Here is a 25,033-nt window from a genome sequence, read left to right on the forward strand (position 1 = left end):
ATGCACCACCTGTGCCCCCTACTGTGCCAACCTGCTGTGCTTTAGCCACCCGGCGCTCCGCTCATTGTTCTGAGCGTCGCTCCTTCGCCCTTCGTTGTTGTTGGAGGGCGACTACCTCCAACTGCCCAGTAGCGTCCTTCACGAGCCTCCTCCACAGAGGCCGATCTTGACACCGCTGGTACCAGTCATCGGCAAGTCCACTCAGCTCCACGTCCTCCTGTACCACATCACTCCATCTCTTCTCTAGCCCGTGCCGCGCCCGCTTAGCCCCCTCAATCCGGCTGAACAAAAGCTGTTTCGGCATGCGGTGGCTGGGCATGCGGGCTACATGACCCAACGATCGTAGCTTTCCCCGCCGGAGGAGCTCATCGATGGGACCTTGCCCAGATCTTTCAAGGATTTGTGAGCTCCTCACACAATCCAGCCTGGTTCAACCCAGGATGGATCGTAGGCAGGCCAGCCTAAATGTTTCTAACCGGCGAAGATGTTCCATTAGGGGGGTCCACGTTTCGCAAGCATAGAGAAGGGAGGGAATGACCGTGGCCGAGAAGACCTGAAGCTTAGTGCGGAGCGACAGACCAGGTAGCTTCCACACAGCGTTACGCAACCGATGAAAAGATATTGCCGCTCGACTGATTCGGAGTGAGACCTCTGCTGTTAAACTGGAGCCAGTCACAAGCACACTGCCCAGGTATGGGAAACTCTCCACTCTCTCCACAACTGCCCCATCACCGAATGGGAGTTGTGGGGGTGGAGTGTCCGATGGTACAAAATACCCAGGCAGGTGCTTAGTTTTGGTGGGGCTGATGGTAAGGCCCCACCTCTTAGTGGCACGCTCCAGTCTGATAGCGACCCCATAAACCCACATAGCGACCCTATAGACCTACATAGCCACCCATAGACCCACATAGCGACCCTATAAACCTACATAGCGACCCTATAGACCCACAAAGCAACCCCATAGACCCACATAGCGACCCTATAGACGCACACAGCGACCCTATAGACCCACACAGCGACCCTATAGACGCACACAGCGACTCTATGGACCCATACAGCGACCCCATAGACCCACATAGCGACCCCATAGACCCACATAGCGACCCCATAGACCCACACAGCGACCCTATAGACCCACATAGCGACCCTATAGACCTACATAGCCACCCATAGACCCACATAGCGACCCTATAGACCTACATACCGACCCTATAGACCCACAAAGCAACCCCATAGACCCACATAGCGACCCTATAGACGCACACAGCGACTCTATAGACCCACACAGCGACCCCATAGACCCACATAGCGACCCCATAGACCCACATAGCGACCCCATAGACCCACACAGCGACCCTGTAGACCCACACAGCGATCCTATAGACCCACACAGCGACCCTATAGACCCACATAGCGACCCCATAGACCCACACAGCGACCCCATAGACCCACATAGCGACCCCATAGACCCACATAGCGACCCCATAGACCCACACAGCGACCCAATAGACCCACACAGCGACCCTATAGACCCACACAGCGACCCGTAGACTCGCACGGCGACCCGCGGATTCGCGTATCCTACAACGCAGAGACCCATAGATGTGCACAGACTGGGTCGTGATTCGAACCGGGCTCCCAGGTGTATACAGCGAGTCGGTGTTCAATAATTTGAGACGATTTTTTTTTACTTATTTCGTTTGGCCCGTTGTAGATACAAGGAAACCATCAACAATGCTACGTCAACCCCGATGAAGTTCGGAGAGCTAACGCAGAAGATCCGTGGGTTTGATCTTTCACGTTCCACGAAGCTCACTACACAAACCACGGCAGTAGGTGCGGACACCTGATGCACAGATAGAAAATTTAAAACTCTCCTAGCAGCGTGCGGCTGTGGTCATCCAGGAGAGACCGTAACAACGTGGAACGACGCAATGCTCCGGGTTCACAAATACGAAGGAGACATCGACGGCTTATAGACCCCGCTGCTCATGACGCGGTTAATCTGTCCTGACCACCTGGATGTGAAATTGATGAAGAATGAAGAATGAAGGAATAAGAAGACGGATGATGAAGAAGAAGGAGACCCGGGTTGCACCTTGCTGACGGGGATCGTCACTTCACCTGCAAGCTCGAGTGGCGGTTTCCGCTTTGGGATTTGTGGCTGCACATGGCTCATCATCGTTACCATCGTCATCATCGTCACCATCGTCATCATCGTCATCATCGGGGTTGTGAAGTGGCATTGTTGAATGATTCGCGCGTGGGTCCAAGAGAGACTGCTGCGCGACTTCTGGTGGTGGTGGTGGTGATGGTGGTAGTGTTGGTGATGATAGTGATGATGGTGGTGGCGGTGATGATAGTGGTGGTATTGGTGATGATAGTGATGATGGTGGTGGTGGTGGTGATGATAGTGGTGGTGGTGATGATAGTGGTGGTGGTGGTGATGATAGTGGTGGTGATGATAGTGATGATGGTGGTGGTGGTGATGATGGTGGTAGTGTTGGTGATGATAGTGATGATGGTGGTGGTGGTGATGATGGTGGTAGTGTTGGTGATGATAGTGATGATGGTGGTGATGATGGTGGTAGTGTTGGTGATGATAGTGATGATGGTGGTGGCGGTGATGATAGTGGTGGTGTTGGTGATGATAGTGATGATGGTGGTGGTGATGATAGTGGTGGTGGTGATGATAGTGATGATGGTGGTGGTGGTGGTGATAGTGATGATGGTGGTGATGATGGTGGTAGTGTTGGTGATGATAGTGATGATGGTGGTGGTGGTGATGATGGTGGTAGTGTTGGTGATGATAGTGATGATGGTGGTGGTGATGATGGTGGTAGTGTTGGTGATGATAGTAATGATGGTGGTGATGATGGTGGTAGTGTTGGTGATGATAGTGATGATGGTGGTGGTGGTGGTGGTGATGATGGTGGTAGTGTTGGTGATGATAGTGATGATGGTGGTGATGATGGTGGTAGTGTTGGTGATGATAGTGATGATGGTGGTGGTGATGATGGTGGTAGTGTTGGTGATGATAGTGATGGTGGTGGTGATGATGGTGGTAGTGTTGGTGATGACAGTGATGATGGTGGTGGTGATGATAGTGGTGGTGGTGATGGTAGTGATGGTGGTGGTGATAGTGGGAACAGTGGTGATGGGAGTGCGGTTACATTCAAGAGGTCTCGAGGTCCTCCTGGCGTACGTGGAGGCGTGCGCTCTCCACGACTCGCCGGACGCGGAGAGGGAGGGCGAGGAGGGCGAGGAGGCCCCCCCCCCCCCCCCCCCGTGTGCGTGCGAACTCTCAACCCATCCCCTCGCCGCAACGGGGAGCCGTGCCGGCGCCTCTCCAGGGAGTCGATAGCGGAGACCGCAGCAGCAGCAACAACAAAAAACACAATCACACGGAGGAGTGGGGGAGTGAACGCGAATTCTTTGCTGAAATTGCTCGTTGAGGACACGCGTGCCCCGTCCACCCCACGTGCTGCGTGTGTAATTGTGGCGGTGGAGGGTGGATTGGGGTAGGGGGTAGAATACAACAATGATATATGTAGGCACGCGTATACATACATACATACACACGCGCGCGCATGCATGTGCTGTATATGCGTGCGTGCATATGTGCGTGTGTTACCATTGGTGAGATTATACATTTGTCAAAAAGTAAAAACCTGATCGCGATTCTTTTTTTTTCACAGATGATGTGTTGTCTGTCTCTTGGTTGTGATTCTTTAATATGTTATTGTTAGTTGTAATGTCAGGTTAGTGGCACTGAGTCAGTGCTGCTCGCAAAATGCCTGGGTATTAAAGTGGGCTATGAAGTTTGTGAGAAATCTGGCTCACAAAAGAAATAAACTAACTAACAAATAGACTCATCGAGATACATAGAGACTCATAGATATAAATGATTATAGAATTACATAGATACTCATAAAGATATATATAAATGTATCGAAATAAATCGAGATTCATCGAGTAAATAGAGACTCATCGAGATTCTAGATTTGAAGCTTTCGTGGCTGCAAGGATTCATACTCTTTGGTTTTAGTCGGTAAAGTCACGTAGATACCGAAGGATACTGCCTCTAATGGGCCGTCCATAAATGACGTCACGCGTTTTTTGACGATTTTTGACCCCCCCCCCCTCTCAACACGGCGTCAAAAAAAGTCAGACCCCCCTTAAAATATGACGTCACAAAATTTTGCCTCTCCCCCCCCCCCCTAAAAAATATAAAACATGCTTCAAATCGCTTTAAACTATTGTCATTGTAGTGCGTTTTAATGTAGCGCTGCACTCTGATGTTGTAGGAGAAAACATTTATTCAAAAGTCTATTTAATTAAGTAGAACGTGTTGTCTATATTTATTTAAAGTTGCGCATTTTGATGTGACGTCTGACCCCCCCCTCCCCCCCCGGTGCGTGACGTCATTTATGGACGGCCCCTAAGCTGGACCCAAAGAGGTACCAAAGTAAAAATAGGAAAAGAGTTTCACAAAGAAGAAGACAACTTCATGATGCAGGTAGTGACGAGAAGGAAACTGCCCCTATTTGGACAAACATGTAAGATGGACAACAACAACAGGACATTTCAAAGTGTGTTATTCGGAAAAATGGAAGGAACCGGAAAAAGAGGAAGACCCCAACAGAGAATTGCTTGACGATGCCAGGAATCTGTTTAAATACTTGAGCATATTGGCACTATAATACAGAAAAAAAGTGGAAATAAATAACGGAATGTGCCGCGGACACCTATACGGGCTATTTGTCCATAGATCGTGATGATGAGATAGAATATCCATCTCCAGAGGAGACTGTACTCTTCGGTTCTTTCGGTAAAGTCACGTAGGTAAAAAAAAATAGATCACGACATTTCAATCGCAACACAAGCAATCGTCATCAGGTGGGACAACCGCAGCCAGAAAACAAACTGCTGTAGTCGGCGAGAGATCTGCCGTGGCACGAGGTTTTATAGCCCTCGGCAGTAGGGGGAGGGGGAGGAGGCGGGGCAGAAAGTGGACCCCGGCGGCAGCACCCGAGTCAAGAGGAGGCTGTCGATGCGACCCGGCAAGGAACTGCGGCGCTGCGCCGTGACGTGTCCGCCGAGACGCGACGGCGAACGCACCGAGCGGTGACTTCGAGCTCGCGAGCGGCAGTCGATGCATTCGTTAGCAGCGTCGCGCTGAAAAACCCCCGCTTTCTGAAGGTCGTCATAACCGGTGGCGATGACGCCACACCACTGCTCTTGCGCCAGGCTCGCTGTGCACTATGATGCCACGTGCAAGTGTCCCGGGGCTCGCTGGCAGAGGGTCACGCGACAGAGCCAGGTGGCACGGGTTGACTGAGACGACGGGCAAAAAGTGTGCCGTGTTTGTTCTCGTGGCAGCTAAATGCATGACTTGACCCGAGTCGGGTCACGCATATACATTCTGGCGAATTGCCCGATGATGCTGGATGTAATTACCAGCGAAACGTCGTACTACTCAAACTGTAAATGTTGTGGATTCACTCTTCAACACACCGGTGGGCTAAAGTAGTGAATTATTTGTCTTTTGTCAACGTGACACTTTTTTTGCTGATTGGCCGTGTCGGGTGGTGGAGGGTTACGACACATTTATAAATATCGCGATCTAACCCAAAAGCCTTTATTATGAATAATATTGGTCTCGAAAGCCTACATGTTAAACTGGAGGAGGGTACACGACACATCGAGTGCATTTTACTCACACGGCGAACTGACCCAAAAATCAATGTGTATATCCACACTGCATTATTATAATGGTTTAACACGTTGAGCAGCTACCACGGCACGGGTAGGGACGGATTAAGGTTACAAGGAGGAGGGTGAGAGGTGTCTATTGCACATCGCAAAACTCGTTTCGAGCGAACCTCGTTTAAATCTGCAAGGGCAGCGGCTGTGAGACCAGGATTCAAACCCAGGATCTGTGCCGTGCCGGCTAAGCGATCTGAGCTCTGAACCCAAACCGGCCACCCCCCCCCATCCCCCACAGCCGCCCCCGTGTCCTGCCGCTACTGCAGCTGCACCCCCACCTCGCCTCGTGCCCTCTGCTAGCCCCGGGTGTTTGCCAGGCGCGGTCACGGCCCGCTAACCCAGCGATCACTCCTCGCTCCGATTACACAAGTGGCAGAATGACAAACGTGCTTGGCACGACGCTACCGTACGTTGCGTACGCTATTAAATAATGTCTACTGTTGAAGGATTCTCCCTATACCTCGAGTTTTACTGGCTGGCTGCTGGGCTGGGCTCCTTCACACCCCAGCAGTAACTTTGTCGTCAGTGGATGCTGTTGCGGGCCGTTGCCACCCAAACAAGCTGAGTAACTGGCTACACGGGCGGGAGAAGATGTTTGATGCGGAAGACTGACGCGGTTCGTTTACAATCGCTTTCACTTCTCAATTTGTGTTCCCTATATAATGTAATTCTTTTGGCAGAAAATTATTTATATTCTTGCAAAAATATTTGAAAACTAATTTCTTTAAAACTGCTTTTTGTGTTTAGCCTGTTGTCCTTCCCGCGCACCTCCGATTAGCGCGGTTGGCTACGTACGGTGTGAAAGAAGTTTAATATATATACACTACATCCTAGAGCAGTGGTTCTTAATCGTTACTGCAACCTTACACCCGTTTGGTTCTCAATCGTAAAAAAATGTATCATGTTAATAAATGCATCGTTTTGATTACACAAAGTAGTTGCATTTACCTTCCCGTGCTTAGTTTTTGTGCCGATGATTTACTTTCTAAAATAAATCTGTCCATGCCTCGCACTCCCAGAAAGGGCTTCTCGCCCCCGCAGGGAGTGCGTGCACCTCGGATTAAGAACCACTGTTTTAGAGAATATAACAGACCTCACAATACTTATTATCCTGCTTCGGTTCTCTGTTAGAAATGCCAATGATAATAATAATCATCTAAGCTTGTATCACAGCGCCACCGCCGTCGCCGCCGCACAGTGCACGCTCCTCGCTCTCGGAGAAAGAGATAAAGAACGACTCGGGGTGGGGGGGGAGGGGGATGCGAGGAGGAACCGCAGACGAGCGGTGAGGAGCCGGCAGCTTCCAAGCTCTGCGGTCCTCTCACTGTGAACGGTGTCATCGTCCAGTTGGTGAGTGCTTACGTGTGGGAGGAAACCCATTTGTGCGAGGGGGAAACACTCTATCCCGTACACAATGGCCAGATGATATTGGACCGCGCTTAATATGCTTGTACGGCTTTCTCCTGGCAGAGCCAGGACTTCTCCTCCTCGACGTCCATCCACTCAGATTAGCATCCCGCGCTTACGATTCGCACGGTTGGCTACGTACGGTGCGAAAGAAGTTCAACGTACATAAATACACACACGTTGCACGGAAAGGGAGTTTCACAGCATCTCGGTGTGAGTCAACCAACGCTCGCCACTGGATTACAAGCCATGTGCGTCGTGATGATCGGGCACGTGTTCTGCTTCCCAAACTTCATCGCGTTCCTCCAGTCGGAGCCCCAACAGAGCCGCGGCACCCTCCGTGGGAATGTTTGGCTGATGACGGCAAAGGTGCCCCGCATAGCCTTGACCGACTGTTGGGGCAGATGCTGTTAGCGAGCCTAGGAAGGCGCATGAGGCACGCGAGCGGGTGTCTCCCCAGTGGCGATGGTTACACATCGAACCAGGTGCAGTACTAATTTAAGGCTGAGTCGACCCGGGGTTCAGATAATCGTCGCTGGTGTTTGCCATGAGCAGGAGACAGACACGCGCACACCACAAACACACAGACACACCACATACATCAGACACACCACACACGCACACACTATAGCAGACTGTAGGGGCAAGTGCTGTTAGCGTGCACCTATGAAGGCCAGAACGATACACCAGTAGCGATATTTACACACCATACCAGGTACTCATTTGAGGCTGAGTCACTGCGGGAATCGAACCCGGGCACACACGGACACACACCACACACGCGTCCCCCCTACTCGCCGGCGAGGGTCTCCTCTGCGTGCCGCCGACCGAGCCGCGTGTGGCTGTGGTGGCGGCGATGTTTAAATTCCTCCTCGCTGCGCGCGAGATTGGCTCTGACGGGAGACTCGACCGGAGACTCCGAGCACCCCCGCTGCGCGTGGAACAACAACGTCGCCCCCAATCACGATCCCGCCCCACTTTCCTCCGCCCACTTCAAAGCCAAAGAAAGAGATCTCCCGTATAGCATTAACAGACTGTCAGGGCAAGTGCTGTTAGCGAGTAGCACCTATGAAGGCCGGCACGGTACACGAGGGGGTGGGTGGGTCAGCACCACGCTCGCCCGCCTTTGTCTCCCTAGTGGTAATGTTTACACACCGCACCAGGTACTCATTTGAGGCTGAGTCGACCTAGGGAAGGCCCGGGACCGGTTCAGATAATCGTCACTGGTGTTGGCCGTGAGCGGGAATCGAACCCGGGTCGCCGGGTTCGTAGCGCAGCGCGCTAACCGCGACACCACCGCTCCCCTTCACACACACACACAGACACACACGCAGACACACACACACAGACACACACACACAGACACACAGACACACACACACAGACACACACACACAGACAAAGATCGCCAGTGTAGCCTTCACCGACTTGAGGGAGCAAGTGCTCAGTGCCGGATTAAGCTCGTGCGGGGCTATGGCATATGTTATAAAGGGACCCTAAATAAAAAAAGAATAATATTAAAATACATATTTTTAACTTGCATCGTAAAGTAATTGTATTTTTTCACGTGTTATACGGCCAGATAATACGACAATTTGCTAACCTTAAACACCCAGTCGTTCATAAAAGTTGAAGGCGGTATAGTACTATAGTAATAGAGCAAGTGCAGAATCACTGAACCGGAGTTGATAGCTTGAAAGCATTTAACGCGGGGCCCTTGAAAGTGCTGGGCCCGTAGCTTATGATACTTCTGCTGTTAGGGTAATCCTGCACTACAATTGCTGTTAGCGACTAGCACCAATGTAGGCCGGCACGATTAGGGGGGTGCGTCGGACAGCACCACGCCCGGCTGCCTTTGTCTCCCAAGATCAACTCAGGCTTGAATGAGTACCCACTGCGGTGTGTAAACATCAGCACTGGGGGGGGGGGGAGGGGATACAAAGGCGGCCGGGCGTGGTGTTGACCACCCATCTCCTCGTGTGCCTTGCCGGCTTCCACAGGTGCTGCTCGCGAACGGCTCTTGCGTCAAGAATCTGTTTAAAGCAGTGGTTCCTCACCTTCACTGTAGCCTTGCAGCCCTTCGTTTCTCAGGCGTTTGATGTTGTTACAATGTTAATAAACGCATTGGTTTGATGAAGCAATGTAAGTTGTACTTCACGTGCGCGTGCTTCATTTGTGTTTTCGATTATTTACCTTCTAAAACGATCTGGCCACGTCTTGCACCCCCAACGGGTGCTTGCATTCCCAGGTTAAGAATCACTGGCGCGCGCGTGTGTCTTTTGTTTGACCATACTTCACCACGCTGGCTATAGTGCGTGTTGGTGAAAGGGAAAACCTTGACTTGTTCGAACAAAACCCCCACCAAAAAAATAAGGCACTCAACTTCGAAACGACCCCGCAGGCCGAGTGCGTCCTTGGCCGAGACGCGAGGCAAATTTAATCGACGTTGTCAGTTTTCCTTGGCCTCGTCTCACGCGGCTTCTCTTGAAAATCCTTCCAACACCAACACCACCGACGCTCAACACGGGTCCGCGGTGTCGCGTTTCAAATTCGCTCCTCGACAAATATATATTTTTAAAAAAACAACAACCCAAAGCGACGAGAGAAGCGAGAGTTAGTGTTCGTGATGTGGTTCGTTTTTAATTCTCTGGATGTCCACCGCCCTTCCGCATCTTCCCTGCCTCCACATCACCCTCTCCATCATCTCCTCCTCCTCCATCACCCCCCTTCAACACCTCCTCCCAGTGTCCCTGCTGTGCAGGCGACGCGGGACGTCGATGAGACCTTGAGAACGGTGCCACGTGCTCGTTGACATCATCCCCTCTGTGATCATGGCCGCTACCACGTGGCAGAACTTGCTCCGACCGTAGCAATGAGCAGGGAATGGAACATTCTGAGAGATGGCATCGAGACTCGGCGATAGCTTTTCAAACATCGATGTGGTATGTATGTTGAACTTACCGTATGTTGCCCAAAGATCTGCGGATCCAGAATTTGACTCATCAGCCACCTCAAGAGCCACCACTAAACCTGATGGACGTCATCCTCGAACTCCCAGGGACTGCTGACGACGACGACGACGTAGCCAACCGTGCTAATCGGAGGTGCGGGGAAGGACAACTGACTATACATACGTTGTTGTTGGTTGTGTTGGTGGTGGTGTTGTTGTTGGTGGTGGTGTTGTTGTTGGTGTTGTTGGTGTTGTTGTTGGTGTTGTTGTTGTTGGTGGTGTTGTTGTTGGTGTTGTTGGTGTTATTGTTGTTGGTGTTGTTGTTGGTGGTGTTGTTGGTGTTGTTGTTGGTGGTGGTGTTGTTGTTGTTGTTGGTGGTGTTGTTGTTGGTGTTGTTGGTGTTATTGTTGTTGGTGTTGTTGTTGGTGGTGTTGTTGGTGTTGTTGTTGGTGGTGGTGTTGTTGGTGTTGTTGTTTGGTGGTTTTATTGTTGTTGGTGGTATTGTTGTTGGTGTTGTTGGTGTTGTTGGTGGTGCTGTTGTTGGTGTTGTTGTTTGGTGGTTTTATTGTTGTTGGTGGTATTGTTGTTGGTGGTGTTGGTGTTGGTGGTGGTGTTGTTGGTGTTGTTGTTTGGTGGTTTTATTGTCGTTGGTGGTATTGTTGTTGGTGTTGTTGGCGTTGTTGTTGGTGGTGTAGTCACCACTACTCCCCCTGGCAGCCTCACTTAAGCCCTGACCCCTACTGCCCCTCCCCAAGACTTAAATTCCATGTTTACGCTCGGATAATATTTCGTGTGGAGCGTTCACGGCGCAATAGCGGAGTGGGCAAGACGAGGAAAATTGGTCCGGCTGTGTGTGGCGGGCGGGGGGTGGAAGGGGGAGGGGGCAAATGGGTTGCAAGGGGTGAGGGGAGGGGCGATGTTGACTAGAGGTTGGAGGTCACGGCGGGGCTCAGTCGGCAAGAATTCTGCTGACTCGCCACACGAACCTCGCTCCGGGTTCACTTTCACTGCGCAAAGTTATTCTTTGGCCGTCTGGGGAAAACAACCGTGAACCCCCTCCCCCCCATCCCCCCTCCCGCCCCCGCCCCCTCCCTCCCTCCCCACCCCTTGCTGTTCGGTGGAGTCCGGCTGAAATGTACTCAACTCCCAAAAAATATATAGAGGAAGCTCCCCTCTCTTCTCCCCTCCACTCCCCGGGACCTCCCTTGACCGAGTCAACACCACTCTCCCTCCACCTTCCACCCACACGGCGATTCGATTTAAAGTATCGATCATGATCGTGTTAAACAGTCGCGGTGAATGTAGCGGCCTCCAGTGGCTGCAGAGGCCACTCGTGCCCGTCGCATGCAACGTAAGGCGAGCGCACTCTGTCCACTGCTGAACGAAGGCCCTCTCCGAGGGAGTCGTCACACCTCACGGTCGCGCGATGGTTAAACATCCATAGAGCTAGCTGCTGCACACGAACCGTCAATAGGGGGATGTTCCATCCATTGGCTGCAACTCTGTCTTTTGTCTCAACCACTGGCCATGGTCATCATCGTCATCATCACGTGTCATACCCCCAAGCACAGTCTACACTGCTCGCCAACTGTTTAAACCCCATAGGACGTGCTCAGTGTTGACGTTGTACAACGTGGTACTTATTCTATTGGCCCCAAGGGGATGGTGATGATGATGGGCTGAGTGGAAACGCAATTGGAATGTGAACCCGTAACCTTCCGATTCGGAGTAAATCGCTCTCACCGCAGCTCCACGGCGTACACACATCCATCATCATCACACACACAATAATAAATAATCAATAAGATAGCTGCGTTAGCGGTCGTGTATTTACAAGCTACATACAACAAAAAGTAACTCGGCACATTCATCACTAACACTGCCTTTTATGATACATATTATAGGCTGCTGACGTTCCGGGTAATGAACCTACTTGAGAGCAAGAGATATGACAGAGACGTTGGCAGAATGTTAGATCCGGACCCACTTTCAAATAAATTTACTTTGTACAATTGTTAACCGCGTCGTTATTACGGTGCAAGGTTATCACGAAGCAAGGCGCTGCTGTGGCTAACAGACAGGTAGATGGGCGATATTGCTGTTTGTGTTGGGTTTTTTTACCCAATTAGCTAAATTTCGGTGTCAGTTTAAATGTGGGAACATTTATATCCGTGACGCCGCTACACAATGACCTATGTATTACTCTACCTAGAATAGCGTCACGGGAACCTCTTAGCGTCCAACGCTAAAGCACACGGGGCAGAGTATTCCCGGCTGAATCCACCCGGGCAGTATTGAGCAGGGCGGCCGCTGGCTTTGAACTGCGAGCCTCTGCAACAATAAGCGGTAAAACGCGCGCGACCGCACAGCCACGTCACCCTCGAGGCATTCCTTGTTGATGCAGTGATCATTTACATTGAAGTTGACAAATGCACAGCCCTGAACTGACACGGCTGAGTGATGTCCTCATTGTGAGCGAGCATATAAAACAATATCTGGCGATGCTGCTGCTGCGTTAAGCACAACACGGTGTATCCTTACCAGGACAAAACATATTTAATAGGTGACGTTACGTGCACATTTTACATAAACTGTATATATCCTTTTAAGGTCACGGTGTTGTTGAGTCTTCTCTCTTGAACCACATGGACGTATTCAATCTCCACAAATACGGGGGGTTTGAATTCTGAAAAATTGCTTCCATACCAAGTGTTGTAAATCGGGTGTGCGTTGTTGTAGACGTTGTCTGGACATTCAGTGAATCCTGGATATCAAGCCACGGAACAATTATGTTTTGCGACCCTTCATCAATCCGATGCTGGACGAAGGTATTTAGAATTGCTTGACCATACTTCACCACGCTTTGGGGTGGCCTAGAGTGGTGGGTGGGGGGGTTGACATTCCCAGGACCCGTTCAGGTCATTCGCCACTGATCTCAGCCGTGGCCTTTAATTGAACTCAGATGGCTGGGGTCACAGCGCAGTGCGTTAACCACTGCGCCAGCGCTCCGCCCCTCTCATCATCCTCATTATATTCGCCCAGGCTATGCAATGAAAATTGAAAAACCACAAACACAACAACAATTAAAAACTAAAAAATCCAAAACACTAGCGTTCTGTAAATATTCCCATAAATTACGTCGGCTTGCAAGGAGTAGTTTTCAACAAGTGTCCAATTGCCTCTGTTGCGCGTGGGGGGTTGGGGTGGACCAAATTACGATCTGAGCTCTTATCTGTGATCAGAGTGGGAGAGGGGGTGGTCGGCAGAGGAGGAGGAAACCTTTCAAGAGTAGAAATTAGAGAGGACCCCGCGTCCTTTGGTAAAAGAAGAAAAATAATAATCGTGGGGGGCTGGCTGGTGAAGGTGGTGGAGGGGGGGGATTAAGAATGGGACCCCCTTGTGCGGTCCAGCGAGAGTTGCTGTGCGCGCAATGCGATGAAAGTACAGACGAGTAGGTTCGCGAACCCCACGTGCGCGGACCCAATAGAGTGTCACCCCCCCCCCCCGAACCCCCACCCCGTGTGCTCTCAGTGACGTGGTTTACATGTTGCGTGCGCAGGCGGTGCAACTGCACCGGGCCGGGGGTTCGCTCGGGCTGGATGGGGCCTATGTGTGGGTCCAGGCGTCGGCTAACATTGGACAGGGCCCCCTCGCTTGTTGCCATTTTCCCGAGTTCGATTCCCCGCTCACAAAGCCAACATCAGCGGAGACGAACTCAAGCGGTGCTGGCCCTCTCTTAGGTCGACTCAGCCTTGTGGCGATGTAAACATCAGCACAGGGAAGACAAAGGCGTCCGGGCGTGGTGTTGGCCACACCAACCCCTCGTGTGCCGTGCCAGCCTTCATAGGTGTACGCTAACAGCATTTGCCCCAGCAGCCTGTTAATGGTTATACGCGGAGCAGTCTGTAAATTATTATTGTATTCGTTAAAGGCGATTAAGAATAATAACAAACGGAGAGAATAATGTCGCGACGACCTATTTGTGATTGCGGAGGTATAAAATAGATGTGCGAATGTCAAAATAAAATAATATTACGGTCCATCAGCATGTTTGTGTGTGTGTGTTGGAAATCTTTCGCACCGTGCTCATCGGAGGGGGCAGCGGGGGAAGGACAACAAACTAACCACTTAAAGCAGCAGTTCTCAAGACATTAGCAGCCGAACGTGTGCCCCTTGTTTGTTGGACCGATGATCTCTAACAATCTGCGCTCGAGCGGCTAAACGCGAAACGGGTTTCGACCTCTCCGAGTTCTCGTCAGCAGGCCCGGGTGTTATGGGCAAGAGGCCGCCGCTGCGGCGGACGAAGAGCAAACGTTGGGGAGGGTCTTCGTCTCGCGGGATCTGAGCCGCTCAGCGACGCGCGGGCTCACAGCGGCCTCTTGTGGGTAATAGTCGCATCTGAGCTAGCGGAATATTTCGACGGAGGAGAAAGTTTTCGCAGACATAAGCGATGTATGATGCTGCTGCTGTATAATCCCAATAGGGGTGATTTTTTTTTCTCTTTTCAAAATTCGACCACTACGCCAGCGGCACACAATTGGCAACCCTTGCAAACGACGTCGGCGAATCTTTAACATCCACGCATGTTGAACTTCTTTCGCACCGCACGTAGCCAACCGCGCTAATTGGAGGTGCGGGGAAAGCACTTCAAAATAAATGAGTTGTCACCGTGAGTGAAGTAGGCGGCGCGTATTATTGTTTTAATTGCACCCACAGGAATAACTAGGGCGGTGGAGGGATACTGCATATAACTGCCCAGCAGCGTCCTTCACGAACCTCCTCCATGGAGGCCGATCTTGACACCACTAGTACCAGTCATTGACAAGTCCACTCAGTTCCACATCCTCCTGAACCGTGTTGTGCCCGTTTATCCCCCTCTGTCCGAACAAACAAAAGCTGCTTGGGCATGCGGTGGCTGGGCATGCGGTGGCTGGGCATGCGGTGGCTGGGCATGCGGTAGCAGGGCATGCGGTGGCTGGGCATGTGGTGGCTGGGCATGCGGTGGCTGGGCAGGCGGGCCACATGACCCAGCAATCACAGCGACAAATATCCCCCGTATAGCATTAGCAGACTTTTCGGGAAAGTGCTGTTAGCGAGCACCTATGAAGGCCGACACAGTACACGAGGGGGTGGTGTGGCCGTCACCACCACGCCCGGCCGCCTTTGTCTATCTAGTTGCGATGTTTACACATCACAATCAGGTACTAATTTGAGGCTGAGTCCACCTAGGGGAAGCCCAGGATAGGTTCAAATATTCGTCACTGGTATTGGGCGTGAGCGGCGAATTGAACTCGAGTCGCCGGGCTCGTAGCGCAGCGCTACACTACCGCTCCCCACACACACACACGCGCTCGCGAGAGAGAGATCGCATTTGGTCAGATTTATAATGGACAAATAATCCAGCCCCCTAAATGTAGAAGCAAAAGATTATGCTAAGTGGATGATGGTTTGGCGCACAGAGCCCCAGGAATGATAAGCTCAAAAATTGTTACCAGTGCCCACATATTAATAATAATCATTAAAAATGTGCAGGTTTATTTCATTTTATAGGAGCGATCACTTACGCAACTGCATCTGAACGACGCTGGGCAATGTACAGCACGCGGAGGCGGCGTTGACTGCACATGCGGCGAGGATCACAAACCTCACGCGTGGGGATTTCAGCAGCGTGGACTGACTGGGACCGACCTGGGTTCGATTCCCGACTCGGGCGTCTTTCTGCGTGGAGTCTGTACGGTCTCCCCCCCCCCCCCCCCTGTTCTGCATTGGCGTTCCTCCGGGTTCTCCGTTGCCCTCCAATTGCATGAAAAAACACACAAACACGCACACAACACAAACTGCAAATTGGCCAAAATATCTCAATGCTAAAAATCAACACTGCAAATGACTCGATGAGGATTTGCACACAGACAGCAGCGTAACAAACGTGGGGGAGGTGGGGGGGGGGGTGCCTTGCACCCCCCACTCCCCCCTCTGATGGCCAAAGCTGCGAGTTGAGGCCCCCTTGACAACCAACATGAGGTGAGTTGTCAACAACAGCGTGAAAGAACAACACACTTATTTAAAACGCGGTTTACATTTATTGTAGTGATTGGGCAAGAGGATCCTCGACATTCTACTATGATGAGCCAAGAATGTCTGTCTGTGTGTAACGCGCGTGACGTCACTCCACATGCCGCACCCCCCACCCCACCCCCCCCCCCGTCATTAATATTCATGAGCGGGTGGATTTTTACACTCACGCAGAAGGTCGAGCGGAAATAAAAATTTTTTTCGCAAATTCGCTTTAAGTTTGACGTTTATTTATTGAACGTGAATCTAATAAATAATTCTACGCAGCAACAAAGTGGATTTGGTGCCGTTATTTATTTCTTCAGCGCTTGAGACAAAAGGTAAGTCTAAATTATGCTTCTACATTATGGTAAAATAGATATTTCTTGGTGGTGATTTTCCAGATAATGTATCGAATTCCAATTTATTTCAACCCCAGCGACCGAAAGCAGAAGAGAATGAAGTACAAGAGCAGTGAATTTGAGCAAATTGAAGATCACTTATATACAGTGCTAGAGTGACATTAAGTGAGGTGTTTGATGACGTACTTTTGTGCAAGATTCACTGCCATTAAATTTCCACGAGACACAATTATAACTCTGCTAATTTTTTTCGTAAATATTACAGCTTCCGTCCTAGGACGGGCAAACGAGCTTTGTATAAATTTTGATTTTAAGCTTTCGTGACTGCAGGGATTCATATTGTTGGTTATTTCGGTAAAGTCACGTAGAAGGGCAACAATACAATAATAAAAATATAAAACAATAAAATTATCACGACGTTTCGACTGCAACACAAGCAATCATCACCAGGTGTGAAAACCACAACAAGAAAATTTGAAATAATAACCGCCACTTTTTTCACATTTTCTTGTTGTGGTTTTCACACCTGATGATGATTGCTTGTGTTGCAGTCGAAACGTCGTGAGAATTTTATTGTTTTATATTTTTATTATGTTATTGTTTCCCTTCTACGTGACTTTACCGAAAGAACCAAGAATAAGCTTTGTATAACTATATGACAGCCTCGGTGCGACCGTGCGAGGCAACATCAAATATTGGGGCCCCATCTAACTGATCGCCGCACCCCCTGAGGCAGCTGACGAAGTGGTTTACCATGCCGCTGCACACAGAGCGCCCCTGCTACTGTCAAAACTTGGCAGGATCGATCACTGAAAGAGAGTCTCGAGACTCAGCGAGGATTTCCCCGATCAAGCGCGCGTGTTAAGTCTTCGCCTCGTGCCATTACGCCGGCCAAGAGCGCCGCTGGGATGGGTACAGCGCTGCCACCCGTGGGATCGCACCACGGGGGTAGGGTAATGCAAGCCGGTTGCAGCAGAGGGTGCAGCAGACAGGGGGCCGAGGTCACCGGGGGAAAGGGAGAGGAGGCCGGGGTGAAAGTCCCCACCGAGAGGGGAGACACACAGAAGGAGGGAGCGGCTCAAGATGAGCAGCATGGGAAAAAGAAAGAGCGGAGCCGGTGCAGGAAGGGGAGGAGGGAAAGAAGATGAGAAGTGGGGGGGTGAATGGGTGACAATGAGAGCGGAGGGGAAAGAGGGAGTAGAAAGGAGCGAGCATAAATGAGCTGCACGGAGCAGCGTCTGAGTGCACAGGGGACGGGGAATCTAGTTTGAGTAATAATGCTACCTACATTATAAATACTATGAAACACTATTTTAGTAACAAAACACCCATGAACTGTGAATATCAATGTTAGTATTACTAACACGGCCGCTGCCGAGGACAAAGGACACCTCTACGCATTCACCACGCCACCTCAAAACGAGAACGCTCCGAAATCCGCGCCCTCGAAGCCGTCGTAATCCACAAAATCTCCTCCGTACGCGTCCCCGGCGAGCGCGTGAAAGTGGAACACATCCGCCCCGGCGTGGTAGAGCGCGGAATCTCCCCCTCCTCCTCCTCCTCCTCCTCCACCGCCACCACTGCCACCACCGCCACCGCCCATCGCCCCCAGTACGCACTCACGCAGCGCTGCCCCTTCGATGGAGGCAGCCGACCCCGGGGCCACGAGGCCCAACGCGGGCCCGGCCACCGTTTCAACGGCCACTAAGAAGGCCAGGTCCACGCAGGGGCGGCCGTGTCGCCTGTGGGAGCACGGCGGAATGGCGGGTTGCGTGGCGGCTGCTACGGCTGCGGCGACGGCGGCGTGCGGCGATGAACGAGGGTAGCGCGGAGCGTAGACGAGGCGGACGAGCGCTGGGGAGATGGAGGAGGAGGAGGGCGAGGCGGCGGTGCTGCTGGTGGCGGCGGCGGCGACTCTGCGCCGCTGTTGTTTGTCGCGAGTGGCCGGGTCGGCTGGCCAGGCAGAGGGCGTGAGTCGCCCGTCCAGTGGACACAGGAGGCCCTGTGGCGGCAGGGGATCGCAACGACGCAGTGACATTGGCCACCGATGGACAAACGGCCGAACGGCTGGGCAGCAGCGTGCGCGCTTGCTCGTGAGTTGCTCTCGTTTGTTTGCCATGGGGATTGTAGGTCGAGAGGTCGAGCGCGCAGAGCAACGGTGAGCAATACTGCGCCGAAAATCAGTACCAATGAAAATCAGTGCCAACGAAAATCAATACTAAACGAAAATGAGTTAGCAACGAAAATCAGTACCATTGAAAAATCACTGAAAATCAGTACCAACTAAAATCAGTACCAACGAAAATCAGTACCAACGAAAATCAGTACTAACGAATATCAGTTACCAACGAAAATCAGCAGCGACGAATATCAGTACCAACGAAAATGAAACACTCGTGCGTACAAAATGGAACGTGATGAAAGAATAACAGGCTTTACTCCTCCCGGCAATGATACAGGAGGTGTTAAGATGTTCAAACACCAAATAGACGCGTATTGAAAGGCATTGTCTGCATTCGCCAGCAACATACTCGTGGTTAAAACAAAGAAGCGTTGACAATAATGTATGCCTTGTCCTTGGTACGTATTGGCCTCCACCAAAGACTGCTGCCCCTCCGCGGCCTTATCTTACCAACAGCATTAGACGAGACAACACCGCCAAACAGCCAACAGCACAAAGGCACCGCAAATAACGCATTAATAGCTCGGGTTGAGCAGCAGCTAAAATTGCCCGGGAAAGGGTAAAGCCTATTCTTTTTCTTTGTAACCAGCAAAAAAGTGTCCCATAGGTGCAATGACACGAGTTTGTTTGAGGGAGCGTGAGCTGAGGGGGGGGGGGGGGGGCTGAGGGGCCGGAGCTCACACGTTTAATACGCGAGTTTGGACCGCGCCGTGATCGACCCATCACTCACCTTCCTGGCTTGCATCAGGATGCCGAACCAGCGGCTGCGGGGGACAAGGAACCGTGACAGAGAGCGCACGTCAATCAACCGTGCAGGGGGGGAGCTGACGGGGGCAACGCGTGGGCTACGTGGGTGCGGGTGTTATTGTTGAGGTGCGGGTGGATTGTGAAGGTTGCGGGAGTGTTGCATGTACGTTGCGTATGTTGAACCTCTTTCGTACCGTACGTAGCAAACCGTGGTAATCGAGTGGTGCGGCGGGGAGGGGGGGGGGGTGTGAACGACAACAAGCTAAACACAAAAAGCAGTTCTAAATAAATTATTTTTCAATCTAGATGATTTAAAAGTGCATAGCTAAAGTGCATTCCTAATATCGGGAGAGCGTTCCAGACGGCCGCAGAAACGCATCTGAAAGCGCGCGATGCGGTGACCATATTTGTTCGATGGTTAACCAAACGCCGTTGCTGCGAGGATGATCGGAGTTCGCGTGATGGTTTATGCTCCTTGGAAGGTTGCGGGTGTGATGTGAGTTGATTGCCTTTAACATATATCGGCGTTTGTTTACATAATATAGTATTGTAGTCACCCAATATATTGGTGTTAAGGTTTAATGTGTCTGCAGCTTCGTTTTTAATTGCTGTCATAAATCTGTAAGCAAATCTGCCCGAGCAGATTTTCGTTGCAGGGAATTTTCTATTTTAGCTTTGATTTAACATTTACAGTATTTGTGTTTGCGCAAGATAATTGTTTTATTCTTCATTGTATACCTTTTAGTGTTCGTCCTGATTGCTGTTCGCTTCTTTGCCGAACTTTGTTTGCTTTCTGTTTAATTTTCCCATCCTGGTTATCAAAATACCACTCGAAGCTGGCATCAGTTTAAGTTCTATACTCTTTTTTTTATTCATGATTTTAATGTATTTCAGCAAGAGCCTGACACAGATCATAAACACGCCACGTATGGGGAGGGGCACAGAAACTCGACGGGTATAAATTCCACAATCTATGCTCGTGCACAATCAACAGAGAGGAGCGTGGAACGTCTGCTTCATTGTCCCAGGGGTGACTAGGCAAGAAGCATTTAAAACCGAATTAAACATTGATTTTTATTTATTTTATTTTTTACCAGGTAAGGCCCACTGAGCTATATCGCTCTTTTTCAGAAGCGACCTGGCCACAAATGACAGCTCAAAGAAGCGGCTTATCACGTGGAAATGTATAGCAGCAGACAAATGCTCTGAACGCGTGACGTTAATTCTCAATGTGGAGGGAACAAAACCTGAGGACCCGCAGAAAGTTACAAGCGACCACAGGGAGAGAGAAACACGCAAACCCCAAAATATGCACGCGTCAGGGTCGGGATCGAACCAAAGACCTCCAGTATACCACGCGGGAGAATTAACATATCGCCACCGTGGCAGCCCCAGTAAAAAGGTGGGGGGGGGCGTATAGGGAACGGGGAGAAGGGGGGAGGCAGGGCGAGAGGAAAGAACCTCACACGACTGTTGCCACTCCTGCTAGGGTACTACCCGCACTGCCTTCCTGCTCCCAGCGTCAGACCCACCTGAGTTTATTTTGAAGTACCCTGTGAGCCAAGATGCTCTTAAATCGAGTTTCATCAACATAAACAACACCGCCGCTTCTCCGACAAATGCAACAAGTCGCAGTAAAATAAATGAATAATAAACAATAACAGATGAGATACATTTTAAAAAAAATCTAGCAAATCATAATCACAATATAATATTTTCCTTTTTTGAAAATAAAATGTCAGTTGAAAATAGACTATTATCATCAAAATGCCACGCTGTATCTCAGCCATAGTAATCATAATGCAGATACGGCCTCAAACACGATGGCATTATAGTGGGAGAACACAAAAACACACACACGCACACACCTGAACTCGCTCGCGTCGCCCGCCAGCAGGAACACGTGCTTGCCTCCCAGCAATTGCAGGGCCAGGCAACACTCCGGACGGGCCCCTGTAGGGAGTGGCGGCAGAGAGCCCACCTCGAGGCCCGGCACCACTGCCCTGCAGGCGCTCGGGAGGGCGATGGGGCCCCGCGGGCAGGCCCCGGGACCCCTGGCGATGTATAACGAGCCGTCTTCTTCCACCGCCACGAAACGCTGCCGCCAGCGCTTCACCAGGAATCCCCCTGGTGGTGGTGGTGGTGGGGGGAGGAGGAGAAGGTTGTGGAGGAGTGGACGTTGAGGTGGGGATGCCAGATTCAGAGTATTTCTTTATACTGGAGGAACCCAACGAGCTATAAAGCTCTTTTTTTACAGATGTCCATCAGCCATGCTAAATTCCCGCCCACAGCTAAGACCAGTGAGGAATATTTGAACCGGTGCAGAGCCTCCCCTAGGCCGACTCAGGCTTAAACGAGCACCTGGTGCGTTTGTGCAATGAACATCAGCACTAGGTAGACAAAGGCGGCCGTGCCGTGGCGGTATTCATGGGTACTCGAGAACAGCGCTTGTTAAGGCTGCACGGGGAGATCGTTGTCTTTGTTGTTGGATTCCCAGCGAGATTGAATCTGGGTCGCAACGAATTCTCTCTTTCTCTCTCTGTGCGGGAAAGCGTCCGGGACATTGTGCAGATTAAATGACTCCCCCAGTTAATCCACGCACACTGTACTAATGCCATAGCATGAGCGCGCGGAGGCATCTGTAGCAGAGACATCGTCGACATGATGAGTTCATTGCGCAGGGATGCACGGCGTGCCGAGATTAGATGTCTTAGTATGTACGTTGAACTTCTTTCGCACCGTACGTGGCCAACCCTGCTCATTTGGAGGTGCGGCGGGGGGACAAGAAACTAAACACAAAGAGCGGTTCTTTAAGAAATTAGATATTTAAAAAAAGAATGGAGTTTTCGTCAGGATATTATGAAGTAGTATGATGTTCTCTGAATCAATCCAGAAGGGCCATTGTCCGAAACGTCGTTTAATATCGTGTTCTACTTTGAAGGCCACGCAGTGCTTATTGACGACTGTGTTGAGGTTTTCTTTCATTATCGATGGGTTGATGGGAACATTATTGCATCATATTATAAATTATATACACAACCACCGTCATCATCATCATCACCATGAATCACCGTCACCATTCTCGTAGAATAAAAATTAATCGTGATTACCGTCATCATCATGATTGTCAAACGTCATCATTACCATTAATGCAGGATACCCTTGATAAGTCGTGCTTATCAATTGCATTAATCATCGTCGTAATACAACTCGAATATTGCATCGTCATACACATCATCATCATCTTATAATACCGTATATGCTTTCTCTAACATAACACAGGGCGATCCATTTATAGATAGCCAATTAAAATAATACAGTACTGAAAATGTACTGCAGTCTATAGAGAAGACACGATTCTAAATCAAAGCCTCTGCACGTTCCTCGCCAATCTCAGCACACGCATTGCTTCCTTTAACTCTCTACGATATTTTGGCCATCCCTTTATGCGCAATGTCCACTCAGCCGTTGCTAATAAAGTAAAAATGAGGGGGAATCATGATGAATCAGTGGGGTATATACAAATGGATCCGCATGCGTTCATACCACATATGCTGCGATTCTGCCGCGTTGGCACCGGTACACAAGCACAAATAGCAGCAACAACAACAACGACACATTCGTCAATGACACTGCAATAGAACGGCAATATATATTTAGGAAACGTGTCGAGCAATTGCCCTTCTTCATGGTAGTAGGGCAATTGCATCTAACACGCGAGTGTTGTCCAGACGTTCCGTTACCGTATTTGTGGAGAAATCCGTTGTGGACATCCATCTGTGCTGACCCGCAGCTCGCAGCTCAGCCGTGGAAACAGCCTCCTTCTGTAGGACGATAAACTCTAATCCAGCAATGTCTCTATCTGTCTGTCTCGTTTGCTGTACATCCACTACGGACGGTAGCTTCTGTAGGATGATCAACTCTAATCCAGAAATGTCTCTATCTGTCTGTCTGTCTCGTTTTGCTGTACATCCACTACGGACGGTAGCTTCTGAAGGACGATCAACTCTAATCCAGCAATGTCTCTATCTATCTGTCTGTCTCGTTTGCTGTACATCCACTACGGACGGTAGCTCGTAATAACGCTTTCTGGTCATTAATGTCCCGACATCAGTCTCGCGGGTCAAAGAGCTAACGCATCATTCTAACGTTGATATATAATCCCCCGAAAATTATGCCCGCTGCAGCAATAATGCACACAGTTGCAGAGGCTACGAATGTCAATTTGTTACCGAATTAAGCCCCCCAAAAAATATGATTACGGTTGAAATCGAAGTGAACACATTTGTTACATTGCAGATAAATCTGGAATTCGTCCGCAAGTATAATTTGAAATCTGCAGGAACACGCGTGGGTGCGAGATGATAATATAGGATGACTCAGGAGTCGCTGTGAGTGCATGTGAGCGTGTAGCAGCAGATGAATACGTGAGTCACACGCGTGCACACGCACACACAACGCCCCAGCCTAGGAGTGACGCGCCACGCACTGCCCGTACCCGGCACGCGTCCCATACAGCGCGCGGTGTCCAAGTCCAACCTCCCCTTGCGCCGTAGAGCGCCGCTACGGCGAGTGGGTGAGCCCCTGGCCCGCTGCGGACCGGGGAATGGCAGATGCAGTCGCCTCCTGCTTCGTCGCGATGGGAAACTAAGGGACAAAATCCCCGCAAATGTGACTGCTGCAGTCACCAGAGCCAGCCCACGAATAGCATGATCCAACACTGTCCCCCCCCCCCCATCTGCACCGCCGATTCACAGAGCGTGGATCAGCTGATCCAACACTACCGATTTCCGGGCAGTATCGCCGGTATGAGCAAGCCTGAACAGCGGCTCTCCGATGGCTCAATACGCAGGCGACACGCATACACAGTGGTGCCAACTTCACCTTGCCACACACAGACAGGACAAGATGCGCCGTGGGTCGCTCGTTGCAGAGGTTCACGGTTTTACACCAGCGTCTGCCCTGGTAAATACTGCGGGCGCATCAAACGGAAGAAAACAATACCACGCACTGTCTGGTTCACGGTGGACGTTAAAGATCCCGCGACAATTCCGGATTTTTTAACCAGCGAGCTATGCCATCGTGATCATAAACCCGTTGCACCCAGCATGCCTTGCATGTCACACGACGTCACTGCAAGATGAAGGTTAAGGAGGTGCACCACATCCGTGAGTTTCTCGCGCCACAGCTGGCGTAAGGGCGTCCACCAGAGAGCCCCTCGAGAAGATGTTCGGTCTATTCTTCCTCGTTAGCCAGCCGTCTTGTAAGAGGTTACCCCCCTCCCCCGTTTAGCCCCCCCCCACCCCGCCTCTATCCCGCCGAACAGAAGCTGCTTGGACATGTGGTGGCTGGGCATGCGGGGGCTAAGTGACCCAGCCAACGCAGCCTCCTCGCCTGCCGGAGGAGCTCACTGACGATGGGACTGTGTCCACCCCCTCCCCCACACACACACATGCTACTCTACGCAGATTGGTACGCTGCTTTACTTCATCGCCTTAAACCATTTGTAGGGGTGCTATGGGGAATAAACACATGACACGGGAAGGTGTGGTTCACCCACACCTT

At 50.8% G+C, this 25,033-nt stretch overlaps 1 protein-coding gene and 1 long non-coding RNA gene across 2 annotated transcripts; one reads left to right on the forward strand and one right to left on the reverse strand.

Annotated features, from left to right (window-relative positions):
• The first annotated feature begins 6,083 nt into the window (after window positions 1-6,083).
• Window positions 6,084-9,333, forward strand: LOC142929742 (uncharacterized). The gene is made up of 2 exons (XR_012945890.1): window positions 6,084-6,385; window positions 6,943-9,333. It is a non-coding gene; the product is annotated as an uncharacterized LOC142929742 (long non-coding RNA).
• Window positions 9,334-16,406: 7,073 nt separating this feature from the next.
• On the reverse strand, window positions 16,407-24,188 carry LOC116948394 (uncharacterized). Its single transcript, XM_032965017.2, has 4 exons — window positions 23,212-24,188; window positions 21,337-21,595; window positions 19,452-19,485; window positions 16,407-18,541 (listed from the first exon to the last, which is right to left on the reverse strand). The coding sequence occupies exons 1-4, from the start codon at window positions 23,243-23,245 to the stop codon at window positions 17,954-17,956; spliced, it is 915 nt and encodes a 304-aa protein (XP_032820908.2). The 5' UTR covers window positions 23,246-24,188; the 3' UTR covers window positions 16,407-17,953.
• Between the last annotated feature and the right edge of the window lie 845 nt (window positions 24,189-25,033).

Source organism: Petromyzon marinus, chromosome 33, assembly GCF_048934315.1.
Source record: "Petromyzon marinus isolate PM22_M1 ecotype Great Lakes invasive population chromosome 33, UKy_Petmar_22M1.pri1.0, whole genome shotgun sequence".
NCBI lineage: Eukaryota > Metazoa > Chordata > Hyperoartia > Petromyzontiformes > Petromyzontidae > Petromyzon > Petromyzon marinus.